At 47.3% G+C, this 21,177-nt stretch overlaps 3 protein-coding genes across 15 annotated transcripts in view; 1 reads left to right on the top strand and 2 right to left on the bottom strand.

The window, feature by feature from the left end:
- Positions 1-10,590, top strand: part of CNOT1 (CCR4-NOT transcription complex subunit 1) — a 112,323-nt gene extending 101,733 nt beyond the window's left edge. For 3 of the 6 annotated variants that reach the window (XM_023210083.2, XM_023210080.2, XM_023210081.2), the window contains exons 44-49: positions 1,513-1,686; positions 3,997-4,146; positions 4,776-4,956; positions 6,637-6,769; positions 9,216-9,350; positions 9,509-9,856. In XM_023210083.2, the coding sequence (XP_023065851.1) occupies positions 1,513-1,686; positions 3,997-4,146; positions 4,776-4,956; positions 6,637-6,769; positions 9,216-9,350; positions 9,509-9,587 (852 nt within the window). In that variant the 3' untranslated portion in view covers positions 9,588-9,856. Of the gene's footprint in view, positions 1-1,512; positions 1,687-3,996; positions 4,147-4,775; positions 4,957-6,636; positions 6,770-9,215; positions 9,351-9,508 lie in introns of all 6 variants that reach the window. The other 3 variants (XM_023210084.1, XM_023210082.2, XM_023210079.1) reach the window with 2 other exon arrangements.
- On the bottom strand, positions 10,020-15,059 carry SETD6 (SET domain containing 6, protein lysine methyltransferase). Of its 3 annotated transcripts, XM_023210086.3 has the most exons (9): positions 14,915-15,058; positions 14,595-14,684; positions 14,375-14,519; positions 14,144-14,285; positions 13,808-14,002; positions 13,552-13,672; positions 12,259-12,439; positions 11,947-12,089; positions 10,020-11,769 (listed from the first exon to the last, which is right to left on the bottom strand). In XM_023210086.3, the coding sequence occupies exons 1-9, from the start codon at positions 14,939-14,941 to the stop codon at positions 11,446-11,448; spliced, it is 1,368 nt and encodes a 455-aa protein (XP_023065854.1). In that variant the 5' UTR covers positions 14,942-15,058; the 3' UTR covers positions 10,020-11,445. The 3 variants fall into 3 exon arrangements, with proteins under 3 accessions (XP_023065854.1, XP_023065853.2, XP_023065855.1); XM_023210085.3 differs by having other exon boundaries at positions 10,860-11,769; positions 14,375-14,684; positions 14,915-15,059; XM_023210087.3 differs by lacking the exon at positions 14,595-14,684 and having other exon boundaries at positions 10,860-11,769; positions 14,915-15,008.
- A 1,758-nt stretch (positions 15,060-16,817) lies between these two features.
- Positions 16,818-21,177, bottom strand: part of NDRG4 (NDRG family member 4) — a 50,448-nt gene continuing 46,088 nt past the window's right edge. For 3 of the 6 annotated variants that reach the window (XM_023210076.2, XM_023210070.2, XM_023210075.2), the window contains 2 exons: positions 21,026-21,077; positions 16,818-19,018 (listed from right to left, as the gene is read on the bottom strand). In XM_023210076.2, the coding sequence (XP_023065844.1) occupies positions 18,864-19,018; positions 21,026-21,077 (207 nt within the window). In that variant the 3' untranslated portion in view covers positions 16,818-18,863. The remainder of the gene's footprint in view (positions 19,019-21,025; positions 21,078-21,177) is intronic. The other 3 variants (XM_023210074.2, XM_023210071.2, XM_023210077.2) reach the window with 1 other exon arrangement.

The following is a 21,177-nucleotide window of genomic DNA, read 5'->3' as shown; positions in this document are numbered from 1 at the left end:
AAAAATACACTTTAGGAATCTGAGGCCTTATTTTCATTTTATTAAGCCTTTAAGGCAAGACATACATTCAGAAAAGTGTAAAAACCAGGTGTACTTGCATAATCAGCACCCAGATTGTACAGTGTTTGTATGTTCAACTTTAGAAGATACTACAGTTTTATAAAGTGTTTGTATCAGTTTACACTTTTAAACAGCACAGAGGAGTTACTCTTTTTCCCACATCTTGCCATACCTGGTATTGTCTGTTTTTCATTTTAGCCATTTTGGCAGTTGTATTGTGAGATCTCATTGTGGATTTAATTTCCTTGGTGATTTATGTCCTTTTTTTTTTTTTTGGGAGACAGTCTTACTCCGAAACCCAGGCTGGAGTGCAGTGGCGCGATCTCAGCTTACTGCAACCTCTGCCTCCCAGGTTCAAGTGATTCTTGTGCCTCAGCCTCCCTAGTAGCGGAGACTACAGGCATGTGCCAGCACGCCTGGCTAATTTTTTGTATTTTTAGTAGACATGGGTCTCATCACGTTGGCTACACTTGTCTCAAACTCCTGACCTTAAGTGATCGGTCCGCCTCAGCCTCCTGAAGTGCTGGGATTACAGGCCTGAGCCACTGCACCCAGCCTCCTTGATGATTTCTTAATGAGGTTTTCATGTGTAGATCAGCCATGAATATCACCTTTTTGTGGTGCTCCTCTTCCAGTCTTGGCTCTTGTTTGTATTTTTATTTATTAAATAATTCTTTATATGTTTTAAATGCAAGCCCTTTGTTACTGTTTATTCAAACATCTCCCATTCTCACAGCTTGCCCTTTTACTCCCTTAAAGGGGAGGTGTCTTTTGAGGATCAGAAGCTTTAAAATTTATTGTAGTCAAAATTGCAGATTTTTAAACTTTTATTAAAAGTTGCTTTTTGTGACTTGCGTAGGAAATCTTTGCGTGTCTCAACATGCTAAGGTGTTCTGTTTTCCACCTATCTGAATTGTCAGATTTGTGAGCATAAAATCATTGAATGTTCTGAAACTATTTTTTATGACTATAGGATCTGTAATGTGTCACTCCTCACATTAATGATTTTTGTGTTTTCTGTCAGTCTTGGTTAGGGTTTATCAATTTATTTTTTCTAATAACGATCTTGGACTTTGATTTTCTCCCTTTCGGTACTTTAAAAAATTTATTGTACGCTTTTACTCTGCTTTGATTTTCGTTAGTTTTTTTTTTTTTTTTTGAAGCTTCTGAAGATAGATGCTTACATCATTGTATCTTTGTTTTTTGTCCAGCCTCCTCTTCCAGCATATTCATTTCAGCCTGTAAACTCCTGATGCCTAGTTTTTCATCATACCTAAATGGAAATATTTGATAAATAGTCTGTGATAATGTTAATTAAAGCCTAAAACTTTTTAAGAAATGTTACTAAAGTATACTTTATTCTTTTGGGGGGGGGTCGCTTAACGTTATAATAGGAAAACGTTACTCCATTTTCCTTAGTGTGGAAATATTTTTCTTGTTTTTTAAAAATAGGGCACTTTAAGAGTGCTGCTGGTTCTTTTGCATGATTTCCCAGAGTTCCTTTGTGATTACCATTATGGGTTCTGTGATGTGATCCCACCTAATTGTATCCAGTTAAGAAATTTGATCCTGAGTGCCTTTCCAAGAAACATGAGGCTCCCTGACCCATTCACTCCTAATCTAAAGGTAAGGTTCTAACTAGTTAAAGGAAAACTTGTGTCTTAGTATTTCAGTCCTTTCTCTGATAAGTAGACTGTTCTGTACTTCCCTACCCACATAACATGCACATTGTTAAGGGTACTATTTAAAGGAAATACCATGTAATTAAGCCTGATACAGGGTATGATATTGTTGCTATTGCTGTTGCTGGTGAATATTGATTCACAGCCTTTTTCTAGTTGCTAGTTTTCATATTAATTTTGATATTAAATTTAGCTCTATTTACAGAACCCCAGCTTAGGTGTTGGGGCAGTCATTTGCTGGGTGTGCCCCCCATGGCAAAGAACTGCAGAACAAACAGACCTTTGTAATCTTTTTCTTTTTTTGAGGCAGTCTTACTCTGTGACCCAGGCTGGAGTGCAGTGGCGCAATCTTGGCTCACTGCAACCTCCCCTTCGCTGGTTCAAGCTATTCTCCTGCCTCAGCCTCCCAAGTAGCTGGGATTACGGGCACGCGCCACCACACTTGGCTAATTTTTGTATGTGTTTAGTAGATACGGGGTTTCGCCTTGTTAGCCAGGTTGGTTTCAAGCTCCTGACCGCAAGTGATCTGCCTGCCTTGGCCTCCTAAAGTGCTGGGATTACAGGTGTAAGCCACCATGCCCTGCCATAGTCTCCATATTTCACAGTTTTGTGTGTCTGTGTACTTGTGCAGTTGTTCCTTGGTCCCTTGCTATTCTTGGAGGATTGGTTCTAGGACCCACTGGGACACCGAATTTTAAGTAAGCTTAAGTCTCGTATGTAAAGTGGCATATAACCTTTGCGTATCCCCTTAAATGATCTGTATTGCCTATGATACCTAATGTAGTGTAATGCTATTATGGAAATAACTATTTTAAACTATGTTAGTAACTTACTAAAATTTGTGTTTTTTAATTGTTGTATTATTTTATTATTTATTTATTTTGAGACGGAGTCTTGCTCTTTTGCCCAGGCTGAAGTGCAGTGGTGCAATCTCGGTTCACTGCAACCTCTGCCTCCTGGGGTCCAGTGATTTTCCTGCCTCAGCCTCCCAAGCAGCTGGTACTATAGGTGCCCGCCACCATGCCTGGCTAATTTTTTTTTTGTATTTTTAGTAGTGACGGGGTTTTCACTAGTTGGCTAGGCTGGTCTGAAACTCCTGCCCTGGCCTCCCAAAGTGCTGGGATTACAGGCATGAGCCACCACACCCGGCCTTTATTGTTGTATTATTTTTTATTGACCCCATCACCTGCCTCTACCTTCACCCTCCATATTTTCTATTTGAGGTTAATTGGATATGGAACCTAAGGGTATGGAGAACCCACTGTATTTTTTTAAGTCATTGGAATAAAGGAGAGAGAGGACCACTTAAAATCTCAACACCCTGACATGGCTATAGTTTGTTTGTTTAAGAGAGGGCGTTCTCGCTGTGTTCTCGCTGTGTTGCCCAGACTGAAGGGCAGTGACTATTCACAGGTGCGAACATAGTGCACTTCAGCCTCAGGCTCCTGTGCTCAAGCTGTCCTCCTGCCTCAGCCTCCAGAGTAGCTGGGACTAGAGGTGCACACCACTAGAAGAGCCCAGCTATACTTTAAATGTAGTCTCTACTCTGTCACATGCATTTTTTTGTTTGTTTTTGTTTTGAGACAGAGTTTCGCTCGTTGCCCAGGCTGGAGTGCAATGGCACGATCTCTGGCTCACTGCAACCTCTGCCTCCTGGGTTCAAGCGATTCTCCTGCCTCAGCCTCCCAAGCAGCTGGGATTACAGGCACCACACCCAGCTACTTTTGTATTTTTAGTAGAGACGGAGTTTCTCCATGTTGGTCAGGGTGGTCTTGAACTCTGAACCTCAGGTGATCCACCCGCCTCAGCCTCCCAAAGTGCTGGGATTACAGGCGTGAGCTACCGCGCCCGGCTTCATTTTTTTTTTTTTTTTTTTTTTAAAGGAGTAAGTGTGATGTCTTGTTGGTGCTTCTTTTCAAAGACTTGGTGAGTGAGGAATCTTATTCCGGATTATTATTTTGACATCCAAGTCCAGGAAAAGTCAGTTAGTTGTGCAAATTAGACCTTTGCCCAAAAGGTATCTTGCTCTTCTGGAAAGGAAAAACATTATGGAGTGAGAAATTTTTATCATTTTGTACCAAGATTCTTCTAAAGAAAGAAAGACTGATTAAAGTAATAAAATGTGGCAGCTGTGCCCTTCAAGGCATTTATAGTGTATATAGTTTTAAAAAACAGTCCCATCACTTTTTAGCATAGATGTAATTTACTAATAAAAATGACTCTGCTTGTGATTCTTGCATTTTATCTGTGGCAGGTGGACATGTTGAGTGAAATTAACATTGCTCCCCGGATTCTCACCAATTTCACTGGAGTAATGCCACCTCAGTTCAAAAAGGATTTGGATTCCTATCTTAAAACTCGATCACCAGTCACTTTTCTGTCTGATCTGCGCAGCAACCTACAGGTTAATTGGTTTGGCTTAAAACTCAGCTATGTCTTCCATAGAAAGCACTTTCTATGTATGGTTCTGTGTGTGGTCCATTTGGGAGTTAGTCTGTTATTGTCATTTCCATCAGTTGGGTGAGGTTAACTGGATTTATGTATTTTACTGGTTCATTTCATCAGTGATATTTTGCTACAGCTTTGGACAAGACAGCCCTGTAAGAGTAGACCACTGACGGTCATTAGCTGTTGGTACTTCCAGGGTTTTTCTGAATATGTGGATGCTGATTTACATTTCTCTGTAGGGTATTTTGAAAGTTATATATTTACAATCTGTATATGCCATGCAACTACAACTTTCTCTCCAAATCTTTGACACAGTGCATATTTTGATTTTATAAACTTTAGAGTTGTGCCTTGAGTACAGTGATAGAAGCTTTGGCTTTCTGAGGGAAATCACATTTCTCTTACTGATACAACCACCTTTGGAGCATCTGTGTATTTGTTAAATAATCTCACAAATTCAAGCAAGTGAATCACCATAAATGTTCAGCCTTTCCATGAAGGTGTAAGAAGGGTTTAGAAATACTGGTGCTAGAATTGGTCCTCTGCAGGAGTAAGCATAAAGAGCTCTGTTTTGCTCATTTTAAGGTATCCAATGAACCTGGGAATCGCTACAACCTCCAGCTCATCAATGCACTGGTGCTCTATGTCGGGACTCAGGCCATTGCACACATCCACAACAAGGGCAGCACGCCTTCAATGAGCACTATCACTCACTCAGCACACATGGATATCTTCCAGAATTTGGCTGTGGACTTGGACACTGAGGGTGAGTGAAGCCTGCCAGTTTTCAGAGTAGAGTTCTCTGTGCTTTTTGCTACGGTCTGATCACAAAAATGTAAAAATGCTTCAAGCCACAATAGTGAAGGAATGTTCTGTCAGTATATTTATTCACAGGTCTGGCTGATTATTTTATCTTTAATTGGACATTATCTGCTCAGTGCAGAAAATAACAAAAAAGCATAAAGGAAAGAATTATCCAGAATCATGCAGTATCAGTTTTGGTGTATGTGACTGAAGTTTTTCAGTGTGAAAATAAACTTAAAGTCCCTTTAAACATAGGCTCTTGTTACATTGTTTTGTTAGGCTGCCTTATATAATAGCATTTTTATTGGTGCCTGTTTGACAGGTATCTTGTTAAGTGTTCATGTATAAAGATTAATGAATAGGACTCTCCTGTTCTGCAGAAAGCTCACAGTATAACTCCTGTTGCAGGTTGCAGCTTTTCCGCTTGAGCTACATTTCTTTTGGTCCTCTATATTTATCTTATATAATAGAGACCCCAGTTAGGTGCTAACTAGTTGTACAGTCCTGTCCAGTTTTTGCATACATATATTTTAGGGGGACACTACTCTTTAACTTTGCTTATTGATTCTTGAGAGATACATTATTGTTGCATATACGCTGCATGCCTATATGTGGGATGGATTTAAGACAGCTTAAATTCAAGATACAACAAAATTGAATACCATCACATCCAGAGCTCGGCAATAAAAGGACGGAAGCCTTTAGAGAAACGTGTCACTGTGATAGACTCACAAACACGAGTAATGTCAAGCAGAGGCAGACAACCAAACCAAATTAAGATAATACTTACTCCAATGTAGTTTAGATTAATGGTTCTCAAAATGTAGGCTGGATACCCTTATGGTGTCAAGACCTTTTTAGGAGGGCTGTGAGGTCAAAATCTTTTTTTTTTTTTTTTTTAAAGCAATAGAGTCTTGCTCTCTTACCCAGGCTGGAAGGCAGTGGCGCAATATCGGCTCACTACAACTTCCACCTCCTGGGTTCAAGCGATTCTCCCACCTCAGCCCCCTGAGGAGCTGGGATTACAGGCACGTGCCACCACGCCCAGCTAATTTTTCTGTATTTTTAGTAGAGATGGGGTTTCACCATGTTGGCCAGGCTGTTCTTGAGCACCTCACCTCAAGTGATCCACTTGGCTCAGCCTCTCAAAGTGCAAGGATTATAGGCGTGAGCCACCCCGCCCAGCCCAAAACTGTTTTCATCATAAAACAGCATTTACATTTTTGGGTCTATTCTGTCATGTGTACAGTTGAATTTCTCAGAGGTTACATGAAATATACTGTAACAAGTTGAACACAGAAGCAGAAATGAAAATCCAGTTGTCTTTTATTAAGCAAGACTCAGAGATCTGCAAAATGTAGAAAAACGTAGTGATGAGTGTCACCAGAAAATAGTTCATGTTACTTATATTAGCATATAGTGGGTCTGTTTTTAAAAATGAATATTTAAAAAAAACCTAATTTTTAATGTGGAAAATACTGAAATAAAACTCACAGAAATGAGAACACTTCCGGGTCCCGAAAACCACTGCTAAAACCAAAGATTAATTTGGAAGCCTCTGTCAGAAACCCAAACCCTAGCCAGTTAGAACTGTTTTCTCATGTTGGCCTTTCAGACTAAGTCAAGGTTTCTTAATTTCTAGGTCGCTATCTCTTTTTGAATGCAATTGCAAATCAGCTCCGGTACCCAAATAGCCACACTCACTACTTCAGTTGCACCATGCTGTACCTTTTTGCAGAGGCCAATACGGAAGCCATCCAAGAACAGATCACAAGGTAAGAAAGCAGCTTATTTTTTAAATGCTTCAAAAGGGTTTCCTTCATCTTAAATTCTTTTTTTTTTAATTCTCTGTGCTTTCAGTGTTCAGTGAAAATCTGTTGTTTGGTTGGTTTGGGTTTTTTTTTTTTGGAGATGGAGTGTTGCTCTGTCACTGAGTCTGGAATGCAGTGGTGCGATCTTGGCTCACTGCAACCTCCACCTCCCAGGTTCAAGCGATTCTTGTGCCTTAGCCTCTCAAGTAGCTGGGATTCCAGGCGCCCGCCACCATTCCCAGCTAATTTTTGTATTTTAGTAGAGATGGGGTTTCACCATGTTGGCCAAGCTGGTCTTGAACTTCTGACCTCAAGTGATCCGCCCACCTCAGCCTCCCAAAATGCTGGCATTACAGGTGTGAGCCACTGCACCTGGCCTTCAGTGAAAATCTTTTACATGTCCAATAATGTGTGTTTTTTTTGTTTTTGTTTTTTTTTTGAGACGGAGTCTCGCTCAGTCGCCCAGGCTGGAGTGCATTGGCGCGACCTCGGCTCACTGCAAGCTCCGCCTCCCGGGTTCACACCATTCTCCTGCCTCAGCCTCCCAAGTAGCTGGGACTACAGGCGCCCGCCACCACGCCCAGCTAATTTTTTTGTATTTTTAGTAGAGACGGGGTTTCACCGTGTTAGCCAGGATGGTCTCAATCTCCTGACCTCGTGATCCGCCCGCCTCAGCCTCCCAAAGTGCTGGGATTACAGGCATGAGCCACAGCGCCCGGCCCAATAATGTGTTAAATGTGGGATACAATTGTGAGCAAAATGGTTGCTGCCCTCCTAATACTCATTCTGATTAACATGTATCACAAGTAGAGAATTATAAATCATAATCATGGCTTAAATGAAAAGTAGTTTACACCACAAGGCACATTTTGATTAAAGGTCAGGAGTGTCTCTGAGGTGGTGGTGATAACCAGTCCTAAATCATGCATGCCTATGGAAGACTGTGTTAAGGACCTTGGACTTTTTCTCATTACCTCTGGGTTGAAAGCAGTAGCAATAACAGGAAATAACAATAGTTAGGAATCTGTTGCCGAATTGCCTAGACTATATATAGCATTAGAGAGATTGTGATATATATATATATATATATATACACACACACACACACACACACACTTTAAAAATTGGGCTAGACTCTTAAAACTTGCTCATTTGCCTAATAGTACCTATGATGCTAAATATGGTATTCCTTTGATTTGTGTACTAAAATTTAGTATCTTATTGGATGCTTAGATGATGATGATCCATTTTGTTTATATAAAGCTGCAGTAAGTCTCCTTGGGCTTGTAATCTTTGTTATGCTTCATGTACAGTTGGTACGTGAAAGGATATAAAAGCCAATACTGGCATTCAGAAAAATTTTACCAATTTACATGTGCACTAGCAATGTTAGAATTCTTTTGAGACAGTCTCTCGCTTTGTTGCCCAGGCTGGAGTGCGGTGACTCAATGTCGGCTCTCTACAACCTCTTCCTCCTGGGTTCAAGCAATTCTCTGCCTCAGCCTCCTGAGTAGCTGGGATTATAGGCACCTGCCACGATGCCTGGCTAATTTGTTGCATTTTTAATAGAGACGGGGTTTCACCATCTTGGCCAGGCTGGTCTTGAACTCCTGACCTTGTGATCCATCTCGGCCTCCCAGAGTACTGGGATTACAGGCGTGAGCTACCGCGTCCAGCCTGCAGTGTTAGAATTCTTATTTTCTATTTCCTTACTTTTCATTGAGAGTGAGCTTGCTTGCTTATTATTTGAGACAGTCTCTGTCGCCCAGGCTGGAGTATAGTGGCATGATCTCGGCCCACCACAACCTCCCACCTACCAGGTTCAAGTGATTGTCCTGCTTCAGCCTCCGACTGCTGGGATTACAGGCATGTGCCACCATGCCTAATTTTTGTATTTGTAGCAGAGACGTGGTTTCACTGTGTTGGCCAGGCTGGTCTTGAACTCCTAACCTCAGGTGATCCACCTGCCTCAGCCTCCCAAAGTGCTGGGATTACAGGCATGAGCCACTATGCCTGGCCTGGGAGCTCATTCTGGAAATTACTACTTTTTGTACTAACTTTGTGTGCCATGTACTCTGGGCTTTATGCGGCATCCTCTCCCCCATCACCCCTTATTCTGAACAGCTCTGAGGTAGATACCATTATCTGCATTTTACATTAATACTTAGTCTTCTAGAGCTAAGAGCAAGGTTCAAACCCAGGTATTCCATCCCGTGCCATTTGGAGTATATTGATTAATCCACCTGTCTTTACTACTAAAGGTGAAATCCACCTGTCTTTACTACTAAAGGTGAAAACTTTTGCCTGTGGTTTAATAATCAGGGAGAAGTTAGAAAAAAGGGTAATGGAAGAATAATCATGAATTTGTATGCTTCTCTGCATTAACTAGCTCTTTTCTCCCCTTTCCCAGAGTTCTCTTGGAACGGTTGATTGTAAATAGGCCACATCCTTGGGGTCTTCTTATTACCTTCATTGAGCTGATTAAAAACCCAGCATTTAAGTTCTGGAACCATGAATTTGTACACTGTGCCCCAGAAATCGAAAAGTGAGTTCAAAGTAATTTTTAATTGTCAAGGAATGAGACTGGAGACTGAAAACCTTATTTGTCTCTAGGTTGGGTCAGTGATTAGTAGTTGAATGAGATGCAAGGTATTGTTAGGCCTACTCTTTAATCACAGATTTGTAACTGTCTTCATCCTTCAGGTTATTCCAGTCGGTCGCACAGTGCTGCATGGGACAGAAGCAGGCCCAGCAAGTAATGGAAGGGACAGGTGCCAGTTAGATGAAACTGCATCTCTGTTGTACGTGTGTCAGCCTAGAGGTCTCACTGCACCGAGTTCACAAACTGACTGAAGAATCCTTTCAACTCTTCCTGACTTTCCCAGCCCTTTGGTTTGCGGGTATCTGCCCCAACTACTGTTGGGATCAGCCTCCTGTCTTATGTGGGCACGTTCCAAAGTTTAAATGCATTTTTTTGACTCTTGGCCAAAATTTAGAAGATGCTGTGAATATCATTTTGAACTTGTGTAAATACATGAAAGAGAAAACCTTTGTCTGGAACTTCTTGGCTTTGTGCAAGCTGTGTCCAAGGCAAGTACATAAACTGGTACCTTGTAATAAAGAGGCAGCTGATGCCATGCACTTGTCTGAGGCCATAGCTCCATGTCCTCTGACATTCTTGGTGTCCCAAAGAATAGCAAAAAGCCAGTTTGAATATTATGTAACTTATTTTTTTAATGTGGATAGGGGACCTTAAAAATCACTAAGTTATTAAAAACGTGGATGTGCTAGAATTTGATATGTCTGGGAACATGGGAAGGGCTCACAATTGGAATCCCATGAGTTTCTGTTTTTCTCTACCCAAACCCATTCCAAAGCTGACTGCATTTGTACCATCTTACTTATTTTGGGGATTATACACCTCAGCCGCGTGAGATGGGGGTGTCAGCTCTTTATATAAAGGGAAACCAGACCAGGCCTAAAGCCCACCCCCTACCCTCACCCCCACATCCCTCTTCTGAAACTTAAAAACAGTGGGAATATAGGAAAGGGAACCAAATCTCATTAATTGTTCTCCCCATTACCCCCACTGAATGGCCATACAGGCTAAGCTGAATAATGACAAAGCTGAAAGGACCAATACAGCCCCTTTTATAAGGGTTTTGAATGTTTTGCAAATGTATTGGTCCCTGTGTTGTATTTTGTAGCCTTTTCCTGGGCTTCAGCTCCCCTACTTCTTGTATGTGTATGCATACTGTAGCTAACCATTAAAGCCATGACACACACGAGTCCACTGTGCCTTTCTCAGTAGCAGCAGCCAGTGCTGGTGGTGAGGAGGAAAAGTGGACAGTCCAGCCTTGCAGACCTTGGGGCCATGGGGAACCATCAACTACTTGCTGAATGATAGATCATTCCCACTAACTAAGCTGGCATGTTTAAGGAAACTATTTTTCTTCCTATTTCAACACTAGAAAATTGCTGGAGCAGGTTTCTCTGGTTAAACAGAATTTAAAATGCCCAGTTTTAATACCCCCAGGTATTTTGGTATTTTTTCTTTTTAAAGAAAATGAGTAGATGTATATTTTAAAACTTAACCCAATTAAAATTTGCCTTACCTTTCATGACAAGTTTTACAGCCAGAGAGGACAAAACAGTTCAAAATTAAATAATTGAAGTCCTCCTTGAGTGATGGCTTAGGGTTTATTCCCTGAGGGGTGGTTTGTGCCATCTAGAGTGAACTTCGGGTAACTGATCATTGAGTGCCAGTTACACAGCTTATTAAATCCAGTCTTTTAAATAAAGGTTAAGTGATTTCCTCAAACTAGACTTAGATTTAAACCAGGGTCTACCTCCAAAGTCTATTATTAAATGCTGAAACACAAGACGACGTACTACCACATTTCCACTGGCTTTGGTTAAAACTGAGAACAAAATAGCTGTAACATGCTTTAACAATTAGCAGTGATTCCCAGGTCTGCTGTTCTCAATCCTAAAACACATCACCCTTACCTCAGTTTATCCTAGCACACCACCTTTGCTACTTTTCCTCTTGGTGTTTAATAAGAAAAAGATCCAAATTTTCCCCCTTTTCAAACATCAATGAGTACTAGCTTAGAATAAAAGTTCTTATTGCTGTTCCTTCAGGGAACAGGGAAACTAACTTGTGTCAGTTCCAACAACTGATGTAAGATCATCTTCTGACCATAGCGAACCTGTAAGGCTTGCTGTTCCCTCCAGCTGAGTTTGGCATAGACTTCCTTATTACTGAGTAAATCTTGGTCAGTTTTTAAGTCTGTGGCATAGGTCTGTAAGGTCAATAGAACACTGTTTCGAAGCAGCTGTCTCCACGATGCTTTGAGCTTGGGAATATTTGTGATTGTCAGGCTGCCCTCTTCCCTTTTATTATCTCCCCCTCCATCCTGGTCTTTAAGCTCTCTGAACTCCTCAGCAGGCATGCACAGTACCTAGAAACAACCACAGAGCCCTTTAATTCGGATGTACTACTTTTGTACTTCCGAAATGATTCAGGAGATTAAACCCATCTTAGCATTCATTAAAAACCCCACATTTCCTCATCTTCTAGCTGTTTTGCTTTAAATACTTAGATTATCAGCATTAAATGGCCATTTTCAGCCCTTTACCTTTAGTGTGGTGATCAGCTCCTCTTCAGTTAGCACCTCCTCCCTCCCTATCACAAAGGCTCCTTCTTCCCCTACCATCTCCAGTTTGCATAGGAAATCCCAGCGCTCATACGCTAGGAGCCTTTCAGCTTCAGTTTTTGTTCCTGTAGATGAAATAGCAATGTGAAAGGCTCAGTACACCCAATGGCTCATTTTTTCTTTAGTCTGCCACCCAGTCTACAAAGTCAACTGCTATTTAGCAAAGCTGTTTAACCTGAGGTGTGGGTATAGACACACCATCAGTGTCAAATATTGAGTTAACGATACACTCACCCTGTAATGCTGCCTCACGAACTGTCACCATCTGAATGTCAGCTGTGTCATCTGTGTTGTCAGGATATGGTTCAACAAAACCGTACATATGAATCAGTTGCCAGTTAGCCATTTGCCCATAAGTGTTGAAAATCTCATGGCCTTTAGGAATGGGCTGAGTGGCTACCATCCGAAGACAATTCTGAGGTGAAAGGGAGAAGCTGGGGCCATGCCTTTCACGGGCCAGCCCCATGAAGATTACTTCCACTTAAGAGCCTTTAGCAGGTGTAGTTCAGCCATGGGACTGATGCTGTTAGCTACCAAAGTTCTACCTTTAGTTCCTGTTAGACCCTGAACTGTGAAACAAAAAAAGGTTAGACTAACTTTAAAAGGCCAGCTTCATGTTTAAGTGGGTGGATTTCTGCACAGTCCTCTTCAGCACTTAAAAAGTTGCTAGCTTTAAAAATGAAATTTTTGGCTGGGCACAGTGGCTCACACCTGTAATCCCAGCACTTTGGGAGGCCAAGGTGGGTGGATCACCTGAGGTCAGGAGTTCCAAGACCAGCCTGGCCAACATGGCGAAACTCTGTCCCTACTAAAAAATACAAGAATTAGCCGGGCATGGTGGCGGGAGCCTGTAATCCCAGCTACTCGGGAGGCTGAGGCAGGGAGAATTGTTTGAATCCGGGAGGCGGAAGTTGCAGTGAGCTGAGATCACGCCACTGCACTCCAGCGTGGGTGACACAGCGAGACTCCTCGGCGGGGGATGAAACTTTCGCAGATCGAAGTGGGAAAGGAAAATGGAGGCAAGGATTAAGAAATAACCATACTTAACTAATTTTCCATCCTATAAATGTGTCATCTTTTCAGGCAACTTTCCGTATAGAACAGAGCTGGTATAAACACAGCTTTATACCAGTTCTAGGATCATCTTAGACCTCTGGCCTGTGAATGTCCTCATCCCTACAAAACACGGAGACTATCAGTGTTCCAGGCTGCTATCCACAGAGCCACACACAGTCTGGGCTCACTGATGTGATCAGCCAGCAGGGAATGAAACATGGCTATGCAGACCACCCAATCTCTAGCACTAAATAAATGATGATAGTATAGTTTATCAGAGGGTTAACCCCAACTTACTCTGAGGACTTTAAAATGTTTTGCATTCAAATAATTCTACAGTAATAAGCACACCAGAAGTACATACAGGAGGAGCTGATTTCACCTACTCATTTTGTAGCACTAGTAAGAGAATGGAGCCTAAGACACAATGGCTTGAATCATGCTCAGTGCACCAAGAAGAACTCCACTCACCGCAGAATATTCTAAATTGGCATTGTGATTGGCTAAGTGGTTTAGTATGTCTGCAGCAGGCACCATCACTGGGGAGTTGGGCTCCTTTTCATCCTCCTCTTCTTCCAGTGGTTCCTGAAAGCTGCCATTGACAGAACCTGGCTAAGGCCCTGTCTTGGGTGAGGGACTGGGGGTGGATTTCACTGTTTTTCCCCTTTTGTCCCTCTCTACAGTTCTAAAGAAAAGGGTTCCGTCCTCAGAGGCTCCACCCACTGACCTATAGGCCATCACAAGGGCCACGAGCTGATGGTAGAGTTCTAGGGAGCGAACCCTGAGGCTGAAGAGATCGGGGTGGGCTTCCATGAAGGGCAGCACGATGGAGTGGTACTCGCTGCGGATGTTGGCCAAATCCTTCTCCACGGCCTCAGGTACGCCTGTGCCCTGCAGCAGGCACCGGCGCTCCTCCTCTGGCCTGCAGGGACACCCACACCCAGGTTCCCTTCATCCCTTCACACACTTTACTGGGCAGGACCGGTGCAGGGGCGGGTGGCGGGGAAACTTCCTGCAGCAGGCTATGGTGCAGGCGTTCCCCAACCCCTCCCAAAGTTCTCACCAGAACATCGGGTGCTCCAAGCTGCCCAGCTCGGGCCAGAGCGCAAAGTACGGCCTCCAGCGTGAGGCCGGGGCCTGCAGCTCGTGGAGGAGCGCCAGTAGCAGTGGCACCCAGCCCGACTGGCTCTGCAGCGCGCCTCGCTCTGAGGGAGACACAGGTGTGAGCGCCCCGGCGCGGCCTCGCGGGCCCACCCCGCCCAGCCCCAGAGCCCTAGCCCGCCGCCGTGCCCACCTCGCTCCAGCAGGCCGCCGATGGAGCAGGTGTGCTGCGACAGGAGCGCGGCCCGCGGTACCACGAACAGCAGCTCTCCGGCCTGCAGGCTCTCCCGGGCCACCATGCCGTAGCCGGCCACCGTGCCCTGCCGGCTGACCGCCACCTGAGCAGGAGGAGGGCTGGTCAGGGCAGCCCGCGCCCCGCCGCGGGTCCTCTGCCCGCCGGCTCGCTCGCTCACCTTGGGACTCAGCTCCAGCCCCACCCGCCGGCACCAGTTCAGGAAGCCGGCCACAGGATCCGGGTCGCCGCCGTCCACGGGCCCCGCCACCTGAGATAAGTGCGCGCAGTGACCAGGCCCGGCCCCAGAGAGCCCGCTGGGAACGGCAGGAGACCGCGGCGCGCGCACGCGCGCTAACAGGCTTTGGGTGGAGGTGGGGACGAGAGGAGAGGGGCGCAGGACCCGCGGGAGGGAGCGGAGGGGGCGCAGGCGCACGGCCCTACGGGCGGAGGAGGGGTGAGGCGCGAAGGAGAAGGCTGGACCCCGCACCCGCCACTCACCCGTGGGCGCTTCGTCTGGGTCGCCATGGTCTGAAAGCGCGCCGCCCCGTGGGCCCGTGGAGCTCGCGGCCACTTCCGGCGTCTCTGGCCCCGCCCCGGCGCCGGAACCACGTGGTGCCTGTTTTGGCGTCCACGCTGCAGATTGCCCCGGCTTAGCGCTGGCTGGAATCGTTCCTACTGAAAACATCTTGAGTCCATTATCTCCAATTGCACTTGCGCGGTCCGAGTGCAGAAGGAGCGTCCCGTGCCGCTTGGAGCCTGGTTCTGAGCCAGGTACAAACCTGGCCTTTGGTCTGTCCCCGAGGGCTGAGGCTTCTTGCGGTCTGGGTGTAGGAACAAAATACGGTTTCTGGATCGGAAGCCGAGGGTCTGGCGGCCGGCCGGTGGTGAGCGACGCATCTGGGCGGCCAGCGACCTCCTGATCTCGACCCCTTGTTACCGATGGCCATAGAATCGTTTTACTGGTGGTATGCTTTCAGAGCAGTTTTCGTGTGTGTTTCCGCATAGCGTGGCCTAGAGGGCTCCTGGATCTAGAATAGATCCTCTCTGCCCTTATTTGCCAGTACATCCTCGTTTTTTAATCTACTGCGTAGCACGTAGTGGGTTTTATTAGCTGACATGGTAAGGACTCAATATCTACCTATTGGGTAAATACATGAATAAAACAAATGGTGGTTAAACCTGGGGAAGTAGCATGCTGTTAAATTTAAGAAAATGAGGCTGTGAACATAGAAGTTACAGGAATGGGTTTTGAAACCAAGCAACGCCGGAGCTCAACATTCAGTTTTTGTTTTTGTTTTTCTCTTTTTTGGGGGAGGTGGGGAGACGGAGTCTCGCTCTGTCGCCCAGGCTGGAGTGCGTGGTGCAATCTCGGCTCACTGCAACCTCCACCTCCCAGGTTCAAGCAATTTTGCCTCAGCCTCCTGAGTAGCCGGGACTACAGGCGTACGCTGCCACGCCCAGCTCATTTTTTGTATTTATTTTTAGTAGGGTCGGGGTTTCACCGCGTTGCCCAGGCTGGTCTTGAACTCCTGAGCTCAGGCAATCCGCCCGCCTCGGCCTCCCAAAGTGCTAGGATTACAGGCGTGAGCCACCGCGCCCGGCCTGGTCTATTATTAAGGCAGATCCTTTTTCCTGAAGCTTAATCTCCTCAGCTGCGAAACTAAGACAATACCTACCCCTGTAGGATTAATGATCAGGATTGGTATGTTGACTAAAGAAAAAATATTAAGCTTTTAAATAATTAAAATTACTTTTATTTAGAAGCCTGTAGCCCAGGAGTAATCTTGTGAGGCTGCTGTAACAGGGTATTTTAGTTTAGGTTATATGTAGTTGAAGATTTAGTATGTGTAAAATCATATCAAAGTTTAGGGATAAGTATATCTGGTTATAGATTGCAGAAGTATAATCATTAACCCTGTCAGACATGACTGTATGTTTAGGAGAAGGCAAAGAACAGGTCATTTATCTTTGAAGGAATGTAGTGACTCAGGCAAGAGATTTGGAGGGCAGGGGTGTTTTGTTTTGTTTTTAAGGCATTTTTTTTTCTGGAGAGCTGTATTTTGTTTTTTGTTTTGAGACAGAGTCTCACTCTGTCACCCAGGCTGGAGTGCCATGGCATGATCTCCGCTCACTACCACCTCTGCCTCCCGTGTTCAAGAGATTCTTCTGCTTCAGCCTCCCGAGTAGCTGGGATTACAGGCACGTGCCACCACACCCGGCTAATTTTTCTATTTTTAGTAGAGATGGGGTTTCACCATGTTGCCCAGGCTGGTCTTTAACTGCTGGCCTCAAGTGATCTGCCCGCCTCAGCCTCCCAAAGTGCTGGGATTACAGGCTTGAGCAACCGTGCCTGGCTGAAGAGAGCTGTATTTTGTCAGAGTCAGGGGTTTAAGCAGAAATTAGCACATAAGGCTTTTAATGTTTGTCACACTCTCCTCTCAACAGGTAAAATAATGTGACATATACTGGAAATAGAAAGATGGGTGGAGACCATCCTCTCCTAGCACCCTCACCCCAAACCAAGCAGCACCAGCAGCCCCTGCCCAAACATTCTGTCGCTCCAAAAGCTTCCCACGATGGGCATGGCATCACCACACTGGAATTCTTAGGTTCTTTATTAGTTTTTCAGCACAGTTAACTCTTTCTACGTTGACTAGAGTTTTGTTTTACATTTTGTCATCTCATGACAGCAGCCACCAGAATACACAGAATTAGGCTCTTTGTGCGGAGAAGAAAATAATAAACATTAAAAGTTCACCTTGACCAAAGAGACAACCTCCAGAGGACCACCACACATGGGAGGACCCAATGTACACACACACACACACACACACACACATCTATATATATAATGTATAGATATTTATAGATATTTCATCTGGAAACACAGCAAAAAACAAAAAAAAATTCCAAGATTTGCAGTGCTATCTACAGTAAGAGGGATGAATTCTACCAGCTTTCAACCAGTCACATTCAGTATTCAGAAGAAGCACATGAAGGGGTAGAACTCGGCACAAACTAACACACCACCAGGCTAGTCATGGCTTAAGATTACAGAAGGGGGGGGTGATGTGTGTAGAGGAAATACGCATGTAGGTGTCCTCTCAGCCCTCCCTCTCCACAGCCCTTCATGTTTTCATTGCTCTCTCCCCTCTGTTTTGAGGTTTGTGACCATTGGTTTAGGGTCTGAGACAAATGGCTCTGGTTTCTGGGCCACAAGATGCTATGGGGTAAGGCGGGTGGATGGAAAGCATACAACACAGTCCTGGGCTTCAGGGAACAGCAGGGGGCTGGGCTGTGGGGGAAGCCTTTCTCCTCTACCTGGCTCTTGTTCGTGTCCAGAATCATCAGCCCCCAGTAAGCCCCAGCCCAGGGGGCTATGGGGTATGGGACTGTGGAACTCTCGCTGCCTTGGGCCAGTTGACTGAATAAACTCTCTTCCTTAGTGATGCTTCCGGGACACGCTGGCACAGCCTGGCCAGAGCTCTGCCTGAAACACCACGCTGCTACTGATGGCGTTGCCCTCTGGGGAACCTGGGGGCAAAAAAGGGGTCTCCAGGAACTCAGCTACCCCTGCCTCTGGCCACCTGTGAGCTCCCAAAGGCAGTCACCACGAAGTTCTCAGGGAACACATGCCACACATGGGCTCTCTCTTCCTTCTCCCTCACACCCAGTCAGGTCACTGTGGGGACAGAGGACCAGGCAACTTCTGCCTCTGGGAGGCCTTGGCTCAGAAATGGGAGAGGGCCAGGAGGTGGCAGAGTGTGGGCTGGAAGGGACAGTCTGTGGGGTTCCTGCCCTTACGGTTCTCCATGTTCTGTCTTCCTTGGGCAGAGAAACCCCCTGATGCCCCTGCCTGCCTGGCCCTACAGCACCAGCTGGGCCCAGAGAGCACCAGGAAAGTGGCTGCCTGGTCCGAGCGCCCCCTTGTGGCTATTGTCCAGATGATTGTCGCATGTGCTATGAGACAGAAACGGGTGTGCTTGGTGGAGAGTGGGGGAAGGGGTCTCCCAGGGCTCCCACGCCAGCGCCTGAGCTGGCCCTGCACCCATGTGGGCCCAGTAACCACCGTCTCGCAGCCTCTCCCATCTGCAAACATGCCTGCCCAAGGGCTCACCCAGGAATGGCCTGGATCCTTAGAGAATCTCCCTCCCTGTGGCCCTGCCCTCCTGTGCCTGGGCTGCAGGGAGTGAGATGCGAGGGGTCAAGTCGGCCAAGTTACCACGGAGAGTGAGATGGGGTGGGGAGGAGTGAGCCCCTCAAAACACCTGGAGACTGTTCCGCTGAAGGATCTAAGATAGAGCCCCTCATTTTTTTCAAACAGAACCCCCTTTCCTCCCCTTTGCCCTCACAAAAATAAACTAAAGGGAACATGAGCCGGCGCAAGGATGGCGGTGAGGCCTTGACGTGGGCGGACAGGTGGGCGTCGTCAGCGGGATCGAGGGCTTCAACAGGACACCTCCATGGTGTGGTTGACCTGGCCCAGCCCCTCGCTGCTCTCCGAGTGGGTGCAGGCCTGTGGGCGGCTGCCATCCACCGAGCTGGCACTGGTGAGGGATGCAGTGCGGGAGCGTGCCAGGCGGGTCATGCTAGCCGAGGGCACTGTGGACAGAGACAGGGTGGGCCTGAGGACTGGCAGGCAGGGCCAGGAGCCTCTGGTGGGAAAAGTAGGCTGCAAGCAAAGCGGCTAGCGAACCGTTCCTCGAAGGCACAAAGGGCCCCTCCTGAGCCAGGAGGCTGGCGACAGCTGTCGGGCCGGGGGCATGCAGGGCCAGCGACAGTGAGTGGGCCTAGGGGGCTGTGGCCAGCAGGGCCCTCTCAAGCAGCTGACCAGGCAGCCCTGAGCAGCTGGTGCAGGGAGGTGCTGGGTTTCCAGCCGTGCCTCCCTTGAGGATGCCGGTGGAGAAGTAGGACTGCTTCTGTAAAGGAGGACACGGAGCGGTGGTCACCCTCAATTCAGACTCTGCCCTTATTCGGAGTTTTACAAGCAAGACTTGCGGGCAGCAAACTCTACCCTCCTGAACGCTCCTGGCCACCTCTGGCTCAGGCAGGGCCAGACCTGGGCGCTACCTCTAAGGAGGGTCTGTTTCTAATCCCCAGAGCTCTGGAAGCCACGCAGCTCGTGACAACCTAGAAGCAAGACTGCTCTGCAACCCAGCCAACCTAGAGGCCAAGTCTGCAGAAAAACAAGAATCTGTGGGGTTTCTGAGTTGAACAGGACACAAGAAGATTCCAAACCACAGCAAGATGCAGCCTGGCTGCAGCAGGAGCGGGGGAGGGGGAGGCTGGGCATCCATGCATCAGGGGAAGGGCTGTGGGGCTACCTGCTCCTCCACTCAGCCTTCGGTCCTTCAAGTACGCAACTAAGAGAGAAGACAGAGCCAGAGAGGGGGCGGGGTGGGGGAGACACAACACAGTGAAGAGCGTGGTCCACTGAGGCCAGGGCATTGAGATGAGCCGGAGAGATGGGACAAAGGACAGGCACAGAGAGGCTGGGGGCAGGGTCAGAGGCTCTGGAAGCCCACTTCTGCCTGCCCGCCCACCCAGCAGTGGTCCCCAGAAGGATCTCTGGCCCAAGGAAGCCCTGACCGCCGGTGGGGTGCTTTTCCCCTCACCATTCTGCTGGGCCTCAGTCTCCTGCGTACAGAATTGGGGTGGCCTGCCCCCTCTGTGCCTCTCCCAGCTCGGCTGCCTGGTGGAGTTTCTCCCCAGGACCCTGAGAACGCATCTCAGCGCCTGACAAGGTTCCTCCATTCACCTCACAAATGCTTGCTGTGCCCTGATGCCAGCCTCTGTGCTCCTGCGGAGCCCCGCTGTGGGCCCCAGGGCTCTGCCCTGCTCCAGAGAGCACTCTATTCCTGGGTGTCCTCCCCAGCCTGCCCACAGGCCGCCCCGTTTGCCCTGGAGATACCAGCTCCAGAGGCTGAAGTCTGGAGGGCAATAAAAAACAAACTGAGAAGAGGAAGTTTGCCTCCTGGCAGTGGGGAGCTGGAAACAGGTATGTCTTAGAGGGAAGGAGAAGTCGAGGAGACACACAAGGGGGGTGTGTGTCTGTGTGTGTGTACCTGGTTCTACCCCAGACCCAGATTTTCAGATCTGCCAACTCAGGTTCAGCTGCTTTCAGCTCTCTGAATGCCCAGGCGGCCCCAGTTGCCTTCCCTGGTCCCAGGCTCCAAGCCCACTCCTATGACGCCCTGGGTGCAGCCACCAGTTGTTTCAAAAGGCCTTCTCAGGTGCCGTAGGCCCAGCTCTGACCCCAAGCCCTGGGGCACATGAGGGGAGTGTGCCTCACCCCCAGACAGGCTCCCCTGGCTGGACCCCCAGCACAGAGAAGAGTCCCTTCCCCCAGTATGCCCAGCCCTGCCATCAGAACAGTGTGCCAAGTCCTCCCTAAGGGCAACGGGGAGCTGGGCACAGCCTGGGATGCCCAACTTGCAACTCAGGTGGCATCTGCGGGGCCCAGCATCCGGGGCCCAGGTCACACAAAACTATGCCTGTGGGCTCCCCAGTACCACCTGACGCCACGTGCCAGCCCTGCAAACAGGACCCCCCACCCCAGCACTGCCTGCCCACTGGTCTCTAGGTGTGGTGGGGCGGAAATGTACTCACTGTAGCCCATGCCTTGCAGGAAGTATTTGAAGGCTTCAGTCAGCTTCCCTGGCTGCGGAGGGCAGGACAAGCACATGGTTTCATTGGCTGCCTAGGATTAGCGGGGAGGGTAGAGGCTTCCCCCACCCCATAGAGGTAAGGGCAGGAGCGCC

Source organism: Piliocolobus tephrosceles, chromosome 17, assembly GCF_002776525.5.
Source record: "Piliocolobus tephrosceles isolate RC106 chromosome 17, ASM277652v3, whole genome shotgun sequence".
Taxonomy (NCBI): Eukaryota; Metazoa; Chordata; class Mammalia; order Primates; family Cercopithecidae; genus Piliocolobus; species Piliocolobus tephrosceles.
The sequence above is the reverse complement of the archived record's forward strand: the minus strand, read 5'-3'. Positions and strand labels throughout refer to the sequence as shown.

Coding starts and splice junctions, on each gene's coding strand:
- SETD6 (XM_023210085.3), bottom strand. CDS start 14,941: ATGGCGACCCAGACGAAGCGCCCACGG. Junction 14,685..14,914: donor CCCAGACGAAGCGCCCACGG/GTGAGTGGCGGG, acceptor CACTTATCTCAG/GTGGCGGGGCCCGTGGACGG. Junction 11,770..11,946: donor AGCTGATCACCACACTAAAG/GTAAAGGGCTGA, acceptor GGTTGTTTCTAG/GTACTGTGCATGCCTGCTGA.